Consider the following 19327-nt stretch of genomic DNA (forward strand, 5'->3'; position numbering starts at 1 on the left):
CTAAACACCGTCGACGAAGCCATCGCCTCCGGATTCTGCGTCAACCTTCATGGCATCCACCAACCCACAGACCTCGAAGATTGTTCTTGGGCCTAGCCCTTCAGGAGTACCTACAATTCCTTCATTCTTGAGTCGCTGCAAAGTTGTCTTAATCCCCTGGTAAGCTGGTGTGATTGTAGCAAATGAAAAAATCATGATCCTGAAGCCCATCTCTTCAGCCTCTTTTGTGGTGATCAGAGGGGTCGCCCCATTCTCAACCATGTTAAGAAGAAGAGGCCAAGGAGCCAGATCCTGGACTGCTTGTCGGGCTTGATCTTTCGAGGTGAATCCTTCCAGTAGCCCTACATCGGCCCCAATTTCCCTGGCCGCCTTCAGTCTGCGAATACACTCCTCGTACCCGTGTTGCTGAAGTGCGTCGGTTCGTGCAATTAGAACAATGTCAGAGTGCAAGCGATCCTTGGTCAGCTTGGCAGCACGAATACGTGTGAGGTACTCTTCTTGGCCAACAACCTTTTTGCCTTGCAGATGTCCACAACGTTTGTTCTGGATCTGATCTTCAATATGGAATCCCGCCACACCGGCTTGGATGTATTGCTGAATAGACTTTGATACCATCAAGGGACCTGCAAGAATGTCAGTTTTGTTTTGATGCAGTACATCGGGTTATTTTGTTTGTGTAGTTGCTAACTGACCTCCGTAGCCGGTATCCATGTCTGCTATCAATGGAGGACCAAATGGATCCAAATTTGCGATCATTTCAGCGTTGGTCTTCATATCGTGAAGCTGAGCAAGGCCAAGGTCCGCCATTCCCAACCGCGATGCAGTAGTTCCAGCACCGGTCTGTGTATTTTATCAGCATGCATTGATGTGAAGCCATTGCTCGGGGTTCTTACCATGTAGAGACACTCGAAGCCAACCTCCATCGCAATTCGAGCAGATAGGCCATCATAAACACCAGGGCATACGATAAGGTCTTTCGTGTCTTTGATAATGCCCCGTAACCTGGAAGCTGCAGGGATCACATGGAGATACATAGTAGGTTTCTGGGGGGTCCCATCGACTTCATAGTATCCATCCTTCTCGACAGTGGTCGTGATAGTCATGTTTATAGCCTTGATAAAAGAGAAATCTTCTTTATTGCGAGCCTATGTCCTTCTGTTACAATTCAATCCTCGAAGAAAAACGCTGCTCTTTATACCTTCAAGTTCCGTATTTTCGAGTGAATTTTCTATCCTCCGGGACCAAGCGGAGCGGAAACATCTGATTGATCGTAGAGAAAGAAGTCTCATCTAGTTGAAGTCAAAATGTTTGACCCCGCACCGATCAAAAAATGGTAACAATATCAAAAGTTAGCGCGGAGTGGGAGACGATGGATGAATGGCGATAGGTAGATCCAGAGTCCCATGGTTCCTTCTTCGGCTCCACTGTGACTTCGTATCTGAGATCCGAAGTCCGAAGCTGTGACATGTAGTGTGAGTTTGTATAATTAAGAGTACGATACTTGACCACTGGGCCAAATGTATTTCACTTCAGGTACTGGGTGCCTCAACTCATTGTTTGGCCTTCGGTGGGATAGAAATTCCGAAGATTTGGGGTCCTCTATAGATCAAATCCATGCCCCAAAGAATTGCATGCTGCTTACTACCGAGGCCAACCACGTGAATGAGGATTGCGTTGTTGAATTTTCGCCAATTAGAAGATCAAAAAGATCAAAAGCAATTTGAAAATTGGGTTGTGGAGATTGAGGTTTGGGTTCAACCACATTTTGCATTTCTCATTCTGTGCTCGCAACATTACCATGTATGGAATGCCTCTTAGCCCGACCTGGACGTAATCACGGATCTAGAACTATTAGTTGAAGTTATTTTAATATGAGGCACCTGTGAAACATAATATTTGGGCTGACACGAGGAAGAAATCCTGTTCGGCCCTCACAATAAATTCCTCAATGAAAACAAGCTTTGGCCGTTAATTTTCTGTTTATCTATCTGCTTTTCCTCAAAGTCCAGAGCTACCGGCTTCCATTATGCGATTCACTTGGTATTTTAGCGGTACTTGCAGCTCCATCAACTAGCGCGTGAAGACCTGACCTGCTATCAACCGGATGTTCTCCTGGTTTGACTGTCCTTGGAATTATCTATTCAACTTTAACCTTCGGCGACCTCAGGTTTTGGCTTGGAGGAAAATATCTCATGGTCAACTTTAGACACAAAACGAAATACCTCGGCAAACCCTTGGTCTCAGTCTTGCATCCCCGTATCTGATGTCAAAATTTTACTCAGAACGAACTTCTCCTCCATGAAAGTTTCGTTAAGGCCGATCATCATCTATTCGGCATATTCCGTAGGCACCGCTAGATGGTATTATGGAACCCACTTGTATTTTTCAGGTGGTTCGTTGGTGCCTCAAACCTATCAACTGCACAATAGGGTTGAGTTTGCGCGGAGTGGCTTGATACTATGCGCGTCTGCTGTATCTACCACAACGTGACGAATTCTCCCGGATACCGGATTATTGATCCTGCATATTGCATATCCCTGACTATAATTCTGACAGTTCAGGATTTGCTAACTTTCGAGGGGAAATATTGCACGCAAGAACACCAAGAATCTGGCCACGTCGCAAGCTGATAATCTAACATGGTCACTTGCAAATTGAGTTGATATTATTTTTTGTCTACGTATATCTCCAATGGTGCGCGAGATGTACCTACCTAGACCACCAGTTCCGTTCATTCTCGTCACCGACACTCCGAATCTGGGCACCCCGGTTGGTTGTAGAACACTTTGAACTGCTACCATTGCAACTTCAGGATCATACATACAGTATTATTAGTGGAACTCAATTGCTAAGACAATTTCAGTCCATGGCCAAATTCAATAATCTCAGATTTAAGAATAACGCTCAGTGGGTGATCCTGAGGGCTCACACGTTATCGGTATGCCCGTCCCATGGTAACATACCAAGCTTCCTTGGAAGGCGTTAGAAACCATAAACTGGACCATTATTTATGTGACGCCATTTGGTGTATTTTTACGTTAAAACATGGAAGTGATAGCTTATATCTAGCAACTGTTGGTTGCGTTTGACACTTCTTCGGTTTTTGTACGTGTTGTCGGTCAAATTGGAAACTCCGGATTCTGAAGCCCACCGAGTATCGGCGTATTTCACGCATTGACGGAGACTACTTTCAACCTGCCCTCAATCCCATATTCTTGTCTTACCAATCAATATTTCCACCTAGATTGGTTGCCTGGGTCTGTCTCATGCTGAATGCATGCTGATTCATGCAATTCATCTTGTTCGGCCAACTTAATGGCGGGGCTGGTCTACAAATTTAGCGGGCTTAATATTTAATCGGTTGCGCCAAAGGGACTCGATCCAGATCACTTTCCTCGAAGAAAAAAGGTTACAGATCAATGGACCGGACCTTAGTTTCTAGGAAAAATTCACTCCCTCTCAAGAGTCTCCAAATCTACTAACGGATATGTGGAAATACAGGCAGAGACTTTGACAAGCATCGACCCTTGTGTAGCCAGAAACATCAAAAGTATCGGTAATAAATTAAACAATCTCCAATCAAGTTGAAAACCAAGCTAGCTCGCTCTCTATAGTGTAGCTGTTGCGACAACTGAATCGTTTAAATTGAATGGCTACACGTTTTCACAATAGAAATCTTTATCATGTAAGCCGAGCAACCAATGACAATTTGTCTAGGAAATAGAACACCTACATCTGAGATCCCTTTGCTGTGGGGTATTTAATGGGGTGCTATTGGATCTACCATTGGCTGCGCCGTGAATAGCCATGGTCGGAGATTTTCGTTCGAGGGAGGACCCAAATTCTTAGGTTTACTGGGCGGCCAATAGCAAGAGGGCGAAGAACTATGATTCTTTTCGAATGGCCTCGAGCAAATTATTTAGCTTACTCCATGTTACTTATAAGAACGGCATCCTCAGTTCCATGAGCTCCGAAAACCCCCACAATCTAGTCTGCCTTGACTGCTTGACACGTATATCCAGCTACATTATCTAGAAATCCACTCAAAACCCAATGATTCCTGATCTTGAGAACGACCCATCGCGGGACGGGCCACGAGAGTCGACTCTCTCTTTCCGGTGGAGCCAGAACCTGGACCCTACCCATGCCGATCTGGTGTGTCTGCTGTTGTGCTTTCTAACCGGACTGTGCGATAGCAGCGCCTACAATATCTGGTCCTGCTTTTTGGGAATGCAAACCGGTACGACTCAAGACCCCGGTGGAACTGGATCATGCTAGTACGTGATTTTTGATTTTTGATATTTGATAGGGAACACCATCTTCCTAGGTCTCGGTGCCTCCAATCAGCCTACAAGCAAACCATGGGGCTGGCTCAAGTCCCTCGTCTCCATCACCCTGTTCTTCACCGGAGCTATGATCTTCTCCACTGTCATGCGGCACCTGGGTGCTCTCCGTCGCGGCACCCTTGTCGTTTCCTTCCTTTTTCAGACCATCCTGGTCATCATCGCCGTTGCTTTGATCCAGGCCGACCTGATTCCCCGCACGTCGAGCGACATATCTATAGACGAGGGGCCGCTCTTCCTGGAGTTGATCCCTATCGGACTGCTCGCCTTCCAATCCGCCGGTGCGATGACCTGCAGTCGGTCACTCGGGTTCAATGAGATCCCGACCGTAGTTTTGACCAGCGTCTACTTCGATATCGCGTCAGATCCGAAGATCGCAGAGAAACTCACGATCAACGTCAAGCGGAACCGTCGCATCGGAGGAGTGGTGTCGTTGCTGACCGGTGCGATCGTGGGTGGGTGGCTCAGCCGCAGCGGCGGCGGCATGGAGTCAGTCCTATGGATGGCGGCGGGACTAAAGTCCATCGCGGCCCTGGGGTGGCTGTTTTGGAAAGCGGCTCCCCCAAGTAGACAATAGTCCTAAAGATATGTTGATTGTGATGTTGGTGCATTTGCCTACTGCTACATAATTCATTTGTATAGAGCGACCGCGAATGTAACGCGTGCTGCTCAAATATAGGAGTCGGTGAATGCATACGACTGTAGACACTTTGTGGAATCAGAAGATATACCCTTTCGATTCATTATCGGATCTCTTATAGTTTACTTTGACATTTACACTATCCAGGCTTGTTGGGAAGAATTGCGGCAGCGCCGCTGTATGACAACATGGGTGTTTAAAGGAAGGATGGAAACAATGAAGGTGACAATAAGGAACATCACAAGTTGGGGAAATAATAAATGTTGTGCAACATGATGTACTTTCTCTCCCATCACAATCCGGTACATCTGTGGGGGTCTCACGTATCTTTGGATGAGGAGTGTGTCTTTCAGATGAATAATCAATATTAAAGAAAGCTATAGTCGACTCTAGATACAAGACGTAGAACGAGGAAGCAAAAGAAAGATAGCTTCCTCGCGTTCAGGGGAACCCAGATGCACAATGTGGGTCCGTTCCTCCACTTAGCGTGTTTGCTTCATAGATATCCCTGACAGCATGTTGTGGTTTCTGTTAGGCAGGCAAAATTCAGTCAATCAGTCATTTTGACTCGTCTGGATGACCGATTCTGTGTGACCTCGCTGACGTCTTCTCGAGCGCCAGGAGATACTGGGAACTTACGTCGGTGACTTTTGTCATGTTGGCGCAAGGCTGTCAAGAGAGGATATTGACCAGGACGAGGGGCCAAATAGATAATATACGGACCGTCACGGACCATGTACTCTGTGTTCGAAGTGACCCATACCTAGGTAGCCCTTAGTAATCATCGTATTGTTATTCGGACAGCGGAACGTGGTGACAATATGAGAGCAAAAAAAGCCGCGACTTGCTGCTCACTTTATATACTTCTTTCTTCGCTTTTTGGCTTGTGCGTAGATGAAGCTGTTCTCCTCTCGATCGTCGGCGGATCCGAATAACTGATTGGCCCGTGTCTGTGTTTGACATTACTGGGAGGATCGCCAACAACCGAGCGGTATCCACTTGTGGCCACTGCTAGGGGGAATATGGGCTCTGATGTCAGACTGTAGAACGCAGACCTTTCGTTGAGTGAAACTATTGTATGGTACCTTTTGAACTTATCTAAGTCTGTGAACACGCATTGTTTGGACCGCTGCGGAATCAACTGCTGACGGCACCTGTAGAGTGTAAGGTTCGACGAGTCTAGAACTATATAGCAAGTATCAGAATTAATTGTTAGCCCTAAGCGATGATCGAGAGAGACTTACCTGGGTCTAGGTGTAGGAGCTCCTGCTTTATGCTGATACAATTTTCCACGTGTAGTCTATACCTGTAATTATAACCTTGAGCCAACCTCCTACGTCAAATAATTAACTTCAAATTTTGTAACATAATTTTCTTATAGGTTCTAAGTACTCTGGAAATACTCTCTAATTAGTTTTATGTTCTCTAGTTAGTAATTGTTATTACTTCTGCTAAGATATAATAGTAGTAGATAGGAGGTCTAACAGCCAAAGAACCGCGCCACTTCTGGTTGTCCGACGGCCTGTGCACGCCGATCCCTCCAATGAGGCTTACACGCCAAACTACCACCCGCAGGCACGATAGCCCCCAATGTTCCCGCATTGGCCGCCCATCGGTACCGTGGAACAGAGCTACCACACGAGTGATATTTTAGAGCCTCCAGGAAGGGAACGGGCTTGTCGAAGGGGTTCGGCTAGTACCCCAGAACTCCGAACTTATCTGGCACATCACGAATATGGGCTCCTGGCCACCTTACGGCTCTATTGTAGTTCAGAGGTATGATTTATTGCTTTCTATTCAGTGGAAAACATGAGGCTATATATACAACGAGAAGAACAAGTTGGCTGGAAATCAACAACTTGTTTCTTCGTATACATACTTCGGGATTAATTCCGATGGTTCGGGGAGGGGATAGGCGGGCGTATATCTAGGACTCGATGCTCCAGAGATTTCGAGACAAAACGCATTGTAGCGCAGGCGCTATTTCCACTCTTTTTTCCACGGGGGGATTTTTAGTGGTTTTACCGAGGCCTGACTGCTCTGCGCAATTCCAGAATCGCCCTGCCAGCAAAGCGATCCAGAGGGGGAATATTGTGATATGAGGCTGGTGCAGATCAGGCACCAAGCCAAACCATCGTAATTAATCCCGAAGTATGTATATAAAAAGCCAAGTTGATTGGAAGTTAACTTGATCTTCTCGTTGTATATATAGCCTCATGTTACCTCTGAATAATAAATAACAATTCATACCTCTGAACTACAACAGGAAGTAACAGTGTCTGCACAGCGCGGAGAAGCCGTCTAGGCCACGTGGCGAATTTGGACACGCTTTCCGATGAAGGTGAGCCGTGAACGGCCATGTTCAATCTGAACAAGGCACATGGAACTCCCTAGTCGGGGTCCGGGAGACGGAGTTATATCAGAAGGCTTTCGCCGGCTATGCAGACCCGTAATACAATACAGTACAGTACAGTACAGTACAACAAGTAAATACAGATGAAAAACAGTGTGTATTGATATGTAATTCTCCTCATACACGTTACGCCTGAAATCCCTCCATGGCGGCTTCCGCAACCGAGCGCCAGTGGGCCACGCGGTCTTGCGCCTGGCCTCGCGGGCACACCTCGACAATGGCTCGAATGTGATTGACCGCTGTCTGCATCATCTCTTGCCTTGCATTCAGCTGAGTCTGCTCCAAGATATGCTCTGCCCCCTTTTCTCGGCAGATTTGCTCAAACAATTGCTCCATGCGGGTCTGCTCTGCCTTATCGTCAGGGTCCCATTTCATATTCCACAGGAATGCCCGCGGGGGGGTTCCACCTCGGGCCGGGAACCACCCCGCTGAACTCCCAGTCTCAGGACCGCGGTGATTGGACACCCTGGCTGGTCCGGGTCGCACATGATGTTGGCAAAATGCATATCTTTGTGTGCCAGGATGTAGGCGACGCGGTTGAGCTCTGCCTGGTTGTCTGGCCGCCGGAACTGCACCATGAACTCGCGGATCCGGGGAATCAAATCGCGGTAGGGCTCCAGAGAAGGATGGACCTCGATCGCGTGGATATACCGCTCGAGGCAGCTGTTCGTATACGCCGTGTAACTAGGGAACCCCTCGGCTGGTATGGGATTGAGACTTTCGAGTGTCTCCGTACTCTTGACTCCGGCCGAGGCAGACCAATACTTGTCCAGGTCAGGAGTCTGCCAAAAGTTTTCGTCGATGGGTGGTCCGGAGGTAACCTCGCCCGTCGGTGTCAGGGTCAGCCCGCCCACGTACCCCTCATGCCAGGGTTGCGCATGTAGCTCGATCAGATAATCCGTCAGTTGGTGGACCATCTGTTTCTTGACCTCATCGGATAGCGTTGCATATATCTGATCGACGCTGATGCCGGACGCTTTCTCGAGTAGGGTGAACTCATGTCCGATCACGTTGTTCTCCGTCGCATCGTACCGGATGATGGCCGGTACGGGAATAGAGGTATGCTTAACGACCCAGGTCATGACGCCCACCTCGTTGCGTGTCTTGATGCCGGGTAGCTGCCGTCCAGAGACGCGCAGCACGAGCGTAACGGTGCCATCCTTGTTTCCTCGTGCTGTGATACCTTGTACCGAAGCGAAATGGATGAGATAGATGGAATGAAAGGCGGCTTTAACCTGCAAGGGCTCGATGGAGCTTGGCGCAGGCAGGTCCAATGATAGGATCAACGAGGTAATAGTCTCCGCGCTCAAGGCAGGAGGCAGATAACTATCAGGGGTGCCCATTGTCAGGAATTAAAAAATTCTCCGAGACGAGAGACAATGGGAAAGGATTCTTGAAGACAAAGATGGCGAAGTCTCGCAAGCGGAAGATATAAGTAAGGTGGGTTGCCCAGGGTCAAAGAGTGCGTAATAGAACGGCGTCTTTGTATTGTAAGCGATATAAACAGAGCGCTGTAAATTACAGATACCTATGCAACTCGTTACATTCGCGGAGGAATATGCCGATCAGTCATACATATAACCAAAAAGTGTCTTGGAATCAGGGAGATAGCAACTTGGCCCCTCATCAGCGCTCTCACAGATTGTCAACTATCAGTGAATTTATTAATTATCTAGAGAAATTACCCCACTTTGCGGCCATCCGCCATGGTGATGACACAATCCATCCAGGCGACACTGGTTGCTCGGTGCGCCACGCAGAGGACCGTACTATCCCGGAAGGACTGCTGCAGAATTCGCTGGATGATCTCATCCGTGCTTTGGTCAACATTCGCTGTTGCCTCATCGAGCACCAGGATGCGCGGCCGCGCCAGCACCGCCCGCGCCAGAGCCACCAATTGCGCTTGACCCGCGGATAGATTGGTGCCCCCAGCCAAAATGTGTTGGTCCAGCACTGATCGGCGGTCAGCGCCGTCAAATTGGTCCTCGAGCTGGTGCCATGCCATTGCTGACAATGTCTCAAGCATGTCCACATCCTTGCTGCGCCGAGAGGGATCCAAATTCTCACGAAGCGTGCCATCGAAGAGCACGGCATCCTGGGCGAGCACGTGAACAGATCGTCGACGCTGGCGCAGTGAGACCGTCGTCAAGTCCACGTCATCAATCCGAATAGTGCCTGCTGTGAGTGGTACAATGCCTGTTAGTGCCGCGATGATGGTCGATTTGCCGGAGCCTGGACGATGCGTGAATGTCAGCCTCCGTAGTTCTGGGCGTTCCAAAAGTCACTGGGGTATCGGGATATATAAGAAATATATTAACGCACCGCTTCGGCCTACGATCCCCACCTTGGCACCCGCAGGGATGATGAGATCAAAGCCATTGAGAGACGGTTGCGAAGCTTGAGCATACGTGACCTCAACTCCAGAAAATACCACGCTGCCACTCTCCGGCCAGGAGGGTGCAATTTCTCGCCCGATAGAAGAAGAAATGGTCTCTGGGGCAGGCAGCATCAGGTACTGATTGAGGCGCTCCATGGAATTCATTTCAACATCAAGGTTAATTAAGGACCACAGAAAAGTGTCCAGGTGTTTCGCTATTGTGATGCTCAAGCTGAGAGTCAGACCAGCCTGAACGGCATTAAGCAATCCTAGGCCGCACAATGCGCAGGTTGCACCAAGTAGTAGGACGGAAACGAGTTCCACCCGCACTGTCACCCACGTCTCTAGTGCGTAGCGGACGCTGATTCCGGCCATGGCCTTGGACAGGACCGCGCGATGCCGCTCCTCAAATAACTCGATGGCGGAGTACGCTTGGATCGAGGCCCGCGCACCCATGGCCTCGTTGATCACGGCGAGGACCGGGGAGTCGAGCACAGAGCACAAGCGACGCACTTCTCGTGCAGATCTACTCCAGAAGCGTCACGTTAGCAATTCCAGACTGAAACGAGAGAATTGAAGAGCTATAAAGCTTACACTCCATAAAGCAGCTGTATGCGACTGGTCATGTACCCAATGGGCACGAGAGCTAGAATCAAGTAAAGCGAGCTCATTGCAAGAACAATGGTACTCGCTAACAACGGAGAAGCTGCGAGAAGCAAGCCATCGGCCGCATTGATCAATCGAAAGTCGATACCCTCTATATCAACCGATAAGCGATTGATAATCCGCCCAAGTAGCTGTTGGTCAAAAAAATCCATGTCCGCGTTAAAGAGCCGCGCCAGAACACCTTCATGGATGCGTCGGCTGGCTTGAACGCTTCCGGCAACCAGATAGACACCAACGAGAGCTAGATTGTAGTCATCAGCGAATGAACACAAGACATTCACAGCCCGAATTCTATCAATGAGGCAGTTGCATACCTACAAACACCGCCTGCGATAGCATCACCCCAATATACCCGGACATGTAGTGGTGTTGCGCCCAGTGCAGCGCGTCGCTAACCCACCACGCCAACCAAATATTTCCTACGATACGCGTACCCACCGTCAGACAAAATATCGCGCTCAAAGAAGCGATATAGGGATATCCCCCGCTGTGTCTGAGATAGACACCGTATAATCCCCGGTCAACGCTTCCTCTAACCCTAACCTCCTTATCAAGAGCAATTGCTGTGGAGTTGACTGTGTTAGGTGCTGGGGCAACCGATTGTGCCTGATCATCTATCGGGGGAGACAATTCCTTAGGTGCATCCAGCAAGGTACTTCCGTTGAAGAAGGGGTGTTTGAGGACCTGATCTGGCGGTCCCTGAGCAATGATCCCACCTTTGTCCAAGACCAAGATATGGTCACACTGGGGGGAGCAGGTCGAGTTGATGTGTTACTTTTTGCAATGTCAGCTAGAGCCAAGGGATAGAAGTGGAAGGTCACAGTATAGCAGATAGTAAACATACCAACGACGACCGTTTGGGACAGTTTTCTGATGCAATCGTTCCAAAGGCATTGCGAAACGCGGGCGTCCACAGCCGAGAGAGGATCGTCAAGCAGGATAATTTCGGCTTGGCTATACACGGCGCGGGCGAGTGAGATGCGCGCCCGCTGTCCACCACTCAGGGTCGCTCCACTGCCAGCCACCAACGCCTGGTCGCCACCGGGGAACATGGTCAGGTCGGCTTCAAGACAGCAGTCGCGAAGGACCTGACGGTATCGAAGCTCCTCATAGGGCTTCCCGAGTAAAACGTTCTCCCGCACAGTCCCTTGCATAATCCATGGATCCTGGCGGCAAAGGGCGCAGCTTCCATTGACCCTGACTGATGATGGTGGCTGAGCCACGGATTCGCCGACAATGCCTTTTATCATTGTGGATTTCCCGGCGCCACTGTGTCCATAGATACAGGTGAGGCGTCTCCGTGGGATTTTAAGGGTGAGGGCATCAAGCCGGAATGCAGTGTACTCATCTGTGGTCTCCGCGTTGTTTGCAAGGCCAGGGTAAGAGATGGTGGCTTTGTCGAGGCTGATCGCCATATCGCCCGGGTCCCCGGATCTCTTTTCGTCGACTTCTTCTTGGCGCAGGATATCTCGCACACGGAATACACTGGGCAGGATAGAGAACTGGCGCGTCACCGCTAGCGACAGCTTCGATGCAGGGCCATAACTCAGCTCAAATAGCGTAAGAGCCGGGAAAATTACCTGAGCATCCAGGGCATGTTGGCCGGCCCAGTAGGAAATAAAGGAGACCAGGGCCGTGAGGCCGGGAATCATTTGATTGATAGAGATAAAAAAACAAAACACGAGACGAAGGCGGCGCTTTAGCGCCACAAGCTGCAGTTCACGAATGGCAGCTATTTTCTTCATGATAATCGACTCGAGCAGCATTAATTTGATTCCTTTGATGCGCTGGAAGGCTTGGCTTAACATCGTGATCCGTCGTTCGTCGTGGCCAAGGTATTTCTCCATAGCGCTCGCTACTTTGCCGTTGGCTTGAGTTTGCGAAAGCAAGAGGAAAGCCATGGCGAAGTATCCTACACTCAACCAATCAATATTTAGCTTCCAATATATTTTGAAACGAGATCAGATTCTTACCCAGTAGCCCGGACAGACCCAACAGACGTAGCACCAAGAGAATGATCAAAATTAACTGTAGGGGGCTGCTCCAAATGTCGTGCATTTTGAGGATGTAGTTACGCAGGAGCATCATGTCGGTAGTTGAACAGCTCACTAGGCGACCCTCCGTACAGGTCGTCCTACCCGAGAACCGGAGGCACTTGCGAAAGAGCGCCAACTGCAGGATCGACGAGACGCGAACCGCCAGCACTCGGCAAATCTGATCTTTGCTGCGACCGGCCAGCGTCGCCACAAGACTGACCCCGAACAGAGCCAGCAGATGGCCTGGATCTGACGGTTCTTGAAGCACGCGCTGCATCAGCAGCGGCGCCGCCACTGTTGATAGACAGGCGACTGCCTCTAGCACGCCGGACAGCACCAGGGGCACGAGGATCTCGGGATGTCGCAGCATACGACCGAATTCGCGCCGGCGGACATACTCCGCAAGAGGGGTGTAGTAGGCCGCATTCTTGGATGAATGGGGCAACTGAGACTCGTCGAGATAGTCGACAGCTCGGATGGCCCGCATCAGCCCCGTCAACCAGCTCTGTCGCAAGTCGTACTCGCAAGCGGCGAGGTTTTCACGTACCCGGCGGCGGCCGTCGGCGTGTAAATCTTCAAGGTCGATTTCCTCAACCGGATCGTAGCCATTACGCCGAAAAGAGAGCAAATTCCTGATTAGCATTGGGATTGAGCCTGGACAGTTGCACGACTTAGCAAGGTTGTTGCAGTTGGTGCAGGTAATTGACTGGATTCAGATAAACTCGCTGTAGCCTCCAATATATATGTCTTTGTACCAGTACAACCAACCAGCTAGGATGGAAGGTTGTTAGAGTTACTAGAGTGAAGAAAGGCTATAAGTATAACGGCTACAAGCGCCAATTCCGCCGTGAGACATGATTGGTTATCTAATTCCAGTTGATATAGACCTGAGATACGCAGCATTATAATACCCCTAGAAGACATGCTCGCACATGGTGATGCCGAAGCAAGGGACTGACTTGAGTTACATTCATGCTGCGACCACATAACTGATCCAGATCCCGCAATTGTGGACAGGTAAGTAGGACGTACCAGGCGTTCCCTCCTGTGGCCCGAGTCATACAGCAACCGTGTTCATTGCTCGAATCGGTCGTTAATACATGTATTACCAATACAGACAATGGGTAACTATTGCTATCATCCCCCACCTAATATTTCAACCCATAATGTAGCATGAGCAAACCTAAAGTTGAGCATACCCATAAGTAGTGGATGATCGCTGCAACATAAACTCGCCCACCGTCTGCTCCCCTGGCGGACATTCGGCTGCCAGGGACTGAATGGAGCACGAGCGATTGGGTTTGGCAAAGTAGGCGACGGAGAAGCGCTCCGCAAGGACGGCGTTCGGGTCGGCGTCTCAGGTCGGATTGCGCAATATGTACACGATGGCGCGTGGACCGCAGTTGGCCGTTGGTCCAACGCTGTAGACAATCCCCAAGGTTCACGATCATCTCATCCAGCGCGGTCGACTCAATTGGCCGATACCGCCCTGGCTGCAGCGGATCTTCGATCTCCAGGCCGCCGACCGCGTCTTGGAACAGCAGGGTAATCGTCCCAAAGTCCGTATGCTCGGAGATGCGTGTGCAGTTGCCACCGCGAAGCTGCTTAACCGGCACCAGGGGATAGTGTGTCAGCCGCAGCTCATTCTCAGCGCGGCTGTGACGACTCGTGAGGGTCTTCGGGGCCATCTCAAGCCCGAGTTCGAGCGCAGTCAGAATGCGCTGCTGGCATCGGTATGCAATCCGGTAATACTCCTCCATGAAGCTTCGGAAGCCTGGAAGGTCATCTTCGGGCAACCAGATATTGGCGTAGAGATCATCGTCTTCCGCCCCTTGGTCAAAACATTCCTGGTTGAAGAGGGCTTAGTCCCGGGAAATATCTATACAGCAAGATATTTCAGTAGATGAGATCTGCTGCCTACCTTCAGGTCAATCAATGTCACCTTTCTGTCTTCCTGGCTTCCATGAATGGACGTATTTTCCATTCCGACGCCGCTGTATCCCCGATTGGGTATCGGTTTGGGCGGATGAGGCGCCTTGGCTTTGATACCCTCGGGGAGGGCAAAGAAGCGTTGGCTCTGACTATGTGAGCAGAACTGTACAATTACTTGAAAGGGAAGGAAGAAATGCCCATTGGAAAAGCTCTTCGATTGTATGGCGGGGAATTCCGTGGTTGACCAGTTTCAAGAATCCTTGACGACGAAAGGCCTCGGCAATTGCGGTGCCAACGGCTTTCTTCTCATCCGGCGAACCATGATCAAAGGGGTCAAAATCAATGGTGGCAACGGTCGTCTCCATGATGTATGAATTTTCAGTTGAGACTACAGGCAGTGTGTTGATCCAACAACCAGCTATATATAGGATCAATCAGTACCTTGGAAGGGATAACGTCTTTACACTTGAACTTTTTCATACATAATTACCAGTTTTTGAATACAGACTGCAAAACATTGCTGTATTATATACACATACGCTATACCATACGTAGACCCGTCTGCGTTCTATAGTACAGTGATTGCGCAATATGTACTCGATGGCGCGTGGACCGCAGTTGGCAGTTGGTCCAACGCTGTAGACAATCCCCAGATTCACTATAGGGTAAATGAGACCTCAATGGCTAGTGCTGACGGTAGGGGCAGATCGCCGTCGGAGAAGCGGTGGCAAAGTGAGATGGAAGCGTGGCGCACAGACGAAAACTTGGATTGCTTAAATTCTCAGGGACCCTTGGCCCCCAGGTTTCATCCGCCTCCGGCCCGACGCCCCGCCGCCCCGCTATGATAACCTAGACTTACGGGGTGGGGGGTAGTGTATGTACGCGCGCTATTACAGCCCAGCTGTATCAGATAGGCTCTGTGAACCGCGTGGTAAAGTCATGCCGAGCATGCAGACCTATCAAGTGGATTATCGGAAGGTGGATCGTTACGGACACCGTGTTCAATAATGATTACATGGCAACAATTAAATTAATACTCTGTCAAGCTAGAGCCTACGACCACAGGATAATGGTGGGGCGTGCGCTCAGTACGCCCGCCGGAAGGAGTCCCAGGAATGCACTCAGAGTCAATCGTGGTCGCTGCCAGAGCCCCCCTTCGGGATGAATTTCCGATCCTGTCGACTTGACCTCATGCAGATTGCGCGTATTGAACAGACATAGATCCCCGACGGACGGCCGCAAGGTAACAGTGGCGCAGCCATCTACTGCCTCGCGGAAGTAGCCATACGTGGTTGGGTCCCGGTACTGGAGCAGCTCTTCCTCCCAGATACGATCGTACAGAATCGTTTCGCCGTCAATCATCGGAGCAAGATACAGATTCAACACGGCCTGGTGGGTCACCCGATTGATCACCCAGTCCTCAGTGAGTGAGTCGTAGGGAGACCAGTCGCAGTGGATCGGAGTCGAGTTGTTGATACTGCGATAGATACCTGCGTGGTAGCGGCGTCCGTCCGGCTCGTGGGCCACTCGCACCTCATGCTCCGGTGCTAGCTCCTGTAGCATCGTTAAAATCCGCTCCCATGGATTGTCGCCCGTCTTTTTGGCAATGCGTGCATGTAAATCTGTCAATTGCGCGACTTGAGTGAAGTATCGATCTTGAGCTGTTGACAGTTACGTCAGCGTTAGCATCAATCACCAAAGAGCAAACCCCGCGATAAACTAACCATCGGAACCTCGGGCTTGAAAGTCCTCGGCTGACTGCGCCTGAAACTCAAATTGTGCGAGACCGACTTTGTCCACGCTAGGGCCCGCTATATGCGAATACGGACGTAGCAACGGATGCAGGTACTTTTCGAAGCGCTGCGCATGATGACGGCTGACGAACTCGGGAACTCGAATCGCCGCAGTATGACCATGTAACATACTGAGAAAGCCATCGCGCGTCAGCGGCAGCACATCGGGCGATCTCCAGCTGTGTGAACTCATCAGGGAAGGTACAGAGGCCCCTTCAGAATTGCTAACTTGGGACGCCGCAGGGATGGAAATCTTTCGAGAATGGATGCGCGCCAGTGAGCGCATGGGGACTCGGGGGCGAGCGATGTAACAAAGAGCCGAAGACATGATCAGTGACCTAGTTTCCAGATTTTGTGACGCTGTCTGTCAGGGGGGTTTTAGATCCTTTTACAATTTTCAGCCCCTCCGGCTACGACGTAGACCAGACGCCACTCCTGGACCTGAATACCTTACTAGAGGGACATGGCGTGAGACTCCATCCGTGTTTCAAAACACATGGGTTTTCTTCACTCAATACATCGCACCCCGCAGATAAGCGGGATCATACTGTGTATCCATTAGGTCAATCGATCAGCTCATCGTCCACAAAGGATCGTGATCAATTGATAATCATATTGTCCCCTTCGGAGATTCTCAGGAAAATTCCGATATTGACACTTTGCCCTGTTTAAACAACCGTCACAATGCGTATGCCAGAATCCACTTCTCCACCTTCAAGGCTTCGGATTACCATCATCGGCTGTGGTACCTTGGGCCAAGCTCTAGCCCATGGTGTCGTTAAGCAGCGCCCCGGCAATGTCCGTCTTGATGAGATTGTGCTCACGGGGCGTCGTGACAGCCACGTTGACGCCCTACGGTCGCAATTCCCAGAGCTCACGGTGACAGGGAACAACTGCGACCCTTGCATCTGGGACATCGACGAAGGAAACGTGCAAAAGGTCCACCTTCTCTTTCTCGGGCCCAAGCCTTACGATATTCCGGCCACCTGCGCGCAGCTGTACCCGGCTCTTCAGAGACAGAGAGAGCGAGGGCACTCACTGCCAGTGATCATCACCTTATGTCCCGGTATCACAATCGCGCAACTGCAGACCTGGCTTCCTCACGAGACACCTCTGGTCCGAGCGATGCCGAACACCCCGGTCAAGGTGTCGCAAGGCGCTACTGGCATTTTCCCCAGCGAAATGGTACAGCCTCTTGAGATGGAGCTTGTCCAGGCAGTGTTTCGCGCCATCTCACCCACCGTTGCGGTTCTGCCCCAAGAGAACCATTTGGATGTCGTTGCATCTATTTCCGGGTACGGATAATCCCACCTCTTATCTTTTGACCTTTCACTGAATCAAACGGCAGCTCTGCTCCGGCATATTTCTTTCACCTCATGGACAGCATGATCGAGGCAGCTAAGGGTCTAGGGTTACCGGAGTCTATCTCGACGAGCCTGGTCGCACAGTCCTGTATTGGGTCGGGATCTATGGCGCATCTCGATCTGGGTGTCTCCTTGGCTCAGATGAAGAATGACGTGTGTGTGCCTGGTGGCAGCACGCGTCGCGCAATGGATGTGCTGGACGCCAACGATTGGCATCGGCATGTCGAGGACGCAGTACGGGTGAGTTGGAAGGCTAATCGAGCTATGAAAGACGGAACGAAGTAGGTAGGATGCGGGACGATAGCAGTATCTTGAGATTTAACATCGCTATATTCAATCGCATGATATCAACACACTTGAATTCTATGGAGCTTTTTCTGGCTTTGACCATTCGCAATATAAACCGATTTTCAGCACGTACGAGACACCAAAGCTCTACTTGAAAGGCCTACTGTCTTCTGCGCTAGCTTCTTGAACCCCTCAGTTTCCATTTGATTATTCTCTCGCAACGGCAAAGATAACTACTTCTGTATTTGAGATAAATATGGAACTATAGGAGGGGCAAAGGAAACTTGTAGGGAAGGTACATCAGACAGCTAGTTAAAGACTCGCCGTTTTCACCGCCGCCTTTGCCTATGATTAGGCTGATAACTAGTCAAGTCCGTTGGTAAGGCTTATATGCTATTGGTCGAAGACCCAGTCCACGTGGAGAAGGTGGAGGCTTCCCATTTCCCCTCCAGCGTATATTTGCCGCCAACCGGAGTTCATTCCACGAAGCAAAACATCGTAAATTCAGAGTTTGGCTGAAAAGATATAGTGATCTTGTGCAACACACCTGTCCCATAACGCATATTTCAGTCCTAATGCGCCACCGAGCTTCCTTTGTGGCAATGTGTCGACCTGAAGACCCATTTACCCCTCAGCTTAGCTATAACGAGAAAGTGGTGCGAATAGCCTATCGCCGGGCCGACTATAAGCCCTACCTACGAGGGACTATAGCTGCCAAGTCCGCCACATCAGCATTTTACAAAGTCCATTGACCACCAGTCTCGCCGCTCGCATTGTCGCCTTTGCTTCATGGCGATGCTTGTTGCATGTTACATTTGGCTACTAAGCACTACGTTTTTGTATACAAAAAGTGATGGAGGAATGGCTACTAAGCATATAATGCAATGGCCAAAAAGCACTACTTTTTGGCATACAAAAATAATTTGGTAATGGGAAAAAGCCACCTCTCTTCTACATACACAAAAGTAGTACTCGGTAGCCATCGCCTGATCGCTTTTCGTATACAAAAATGTAGTGCTCAATAGCCATTCCCTAATCACTTTTTGGCCATAACCAATACATGCTTAGTAGCCATTTTCCGATCGCTTTTTGTGTATAATCTTTCCTCTTACCTCGTTCAACCGATGATCAATTGTGAATTTACTAGTAATAGTGTTGATGAATAGTATTAATTAACTCCTCAAAGGCCAGAAGCAATAGACATCGGAGATATGTAGAAAATGGAGTGTTCAAATTGAGACGGGGTCGGTTTTTCTGCCAGCAAAATTCCTGGTTACTAAGTGACATTGCGATATGAAGGACTTGGCAGCTATAGTCCCTCGTACCTAGACCTGTGCAAAGGATTCACATTCCCATGGGTCCCATGGGATTTCCCACATACGTAAGCCCCATCAGCCTATGGGAATGGTATAGGACTGACTGAAGGTTATGCCCATGGGATTCCCATGGGAGTACGCTAACTATTTACAGTTAGA

At 49.8% G+C, this 19327-nt stretch overlaps 7 protein-coding genes across 7 annotated transcripts; 2 read left to right on the forward strand and 5 right to left on the reverse strand.

Annotated features, from left to right (window-relative positions):
- Positions 1 to 1103, reverse strand: N7481_000013 (isocitrate lyase/PEP mutase family protein; the record flags this gene model as incomplete). The annotated part of the gene is made up of 3 exons (XM_057259232.1): positions 1 to 623; positions 693 to 840; positions 894 to 1103. 3 exons carry the CDS (start codon positions 1101 to 1103, stop codon positions 1 to 3), a joined length of 981 nt encoding a protein of 326 aa, XP_057127064.1.
- A 2950-nt stretch (positions 1104 to 4053) lies between these two features.
- Positions 4054 to 4920, forward strand: N7481_000014 (YoaK family protein; the record flags this gene model as incomplete). Its single annotated transcript, XM_057259233.1, has 2 exons — positions 4054 to 4240; positions 4310 to 4920. 2 exons carry the CDS (start codon positions 4054 to 4056, stop codon positions 4918 to 4920), a joined length of 798 nt encoding a protein of 265 aa, XP_057127065.1.
- Positions 4921 to 7767: 2847 nt separating this feature from the next.
- N7481_000015 (uncharacterized protein) lies at positions 7768 to 8739 on the reverse strand (the record flags this gene model as incomplete). Its single annotated transcript, XM_057259234.1, has 1 exon — positions 7768 to 8739. The coding sequence occupies one exon, from the start codon at positions 8737 to 8739 to the stop codon at positions 7768 to 7770; it is 972 nt and encodes a 323-aa protein (XP_057127066.1).
- A 338-nt stretch (positions 8740 to 9077) lies between these two features.
- On the reverse strand, positions 9078 to 13118 carry N7481_000016 (P-loop containing nucleoside triphosphate hydrolase protein; the record flags this gene model as incomplete). Its single annotated transcript, XM_057259235.1, has 6 exons — positions 9078 to 9628; positions 9719 to 10299; positions 10368 to 10680; positions 10754 to 11155; positions 11284 to 12351; positions 12413 to 13118. 6 exons carry the CDS (start codon positions 13116 to 13118, stop codon positions 9078 to 9080), a joined length of 3621 nt encoding a protein of 1206 aa, XP_057127067.1.
- Positions 13119 to 13623: 505 nt separating this feature from the next.
- N7481_000017 (isopenicillin N synthase) lies at positions 13624 to 14772 on the reverse strand (the record flags this gene model as incomplete). The annotated part of the gene is made up of 2 exons (XM_057259236.1): positions 13624 to 14336; positions 14583 to 14772. The coding sequence occupies 2 exons, from the start codon at positions 14770 to 14772 to the stop codon at positions 13624 to 13626; spliced, it is 903 nt and encodes a 300-aa protein (XP_057127068.1).
- Positions 14773 to 15460: 688 nt separating this feature from the next.
- On the reverse strand, positions 15461 to 16486 carry N7481_000018 (uncharacterized protein; the record flags this gene model as incomplete). The annotated part of the gene is made up of 2 exons (XM_057259237.1): positions 15461 to 16068; positions 16132 to 16486. 2 exons carry the CDS (start codon positions 16484 to 16486, stop codon positions 15461 to 15463), a joined length of 963 nt encoding a protein of 320 aa, XP_057127069.1.
- Positions 16487 to 16884: 398 nt separating this feature from the next.
- Positions 16885 to 17849, forward strand: N7481_000019 (pyrroline-5-carboxylate reductase family protein; the record flags this gene model as incomplete). The annotated part of the gene is made up of 2 exons (XM_057259238.1): positions 16885 to 17495; positions 17549 to 17849. 2 exons carry the CDS (start codon positions 16885 to 16887, stop codon positions 17847 to 17849), a joined length of 912 nt encoding a protein of 303 aa, XP_057127070.1.
- Positions 17850 to 19327: the final 1478 nt, after the last annotated feature.

The sequence above is a fragment of the Penicillium waksmanii genome (genome assembly GCF_028829765.1).
Source record: "Penicillium waksmanii strain IBT 27052 chromosome Unknown utg000001l:1.0-4852451.0:1.0-4856178.0, whole genome shotgun sequence".
In the NCBI taxonomy this organism is placed as follows: Eukaryota; Fungi; Ascomycota; class Eurotiomycetes; order Eurotiales; family Aspergillaceae; genus Penicillium; species Penicillium waksmanii.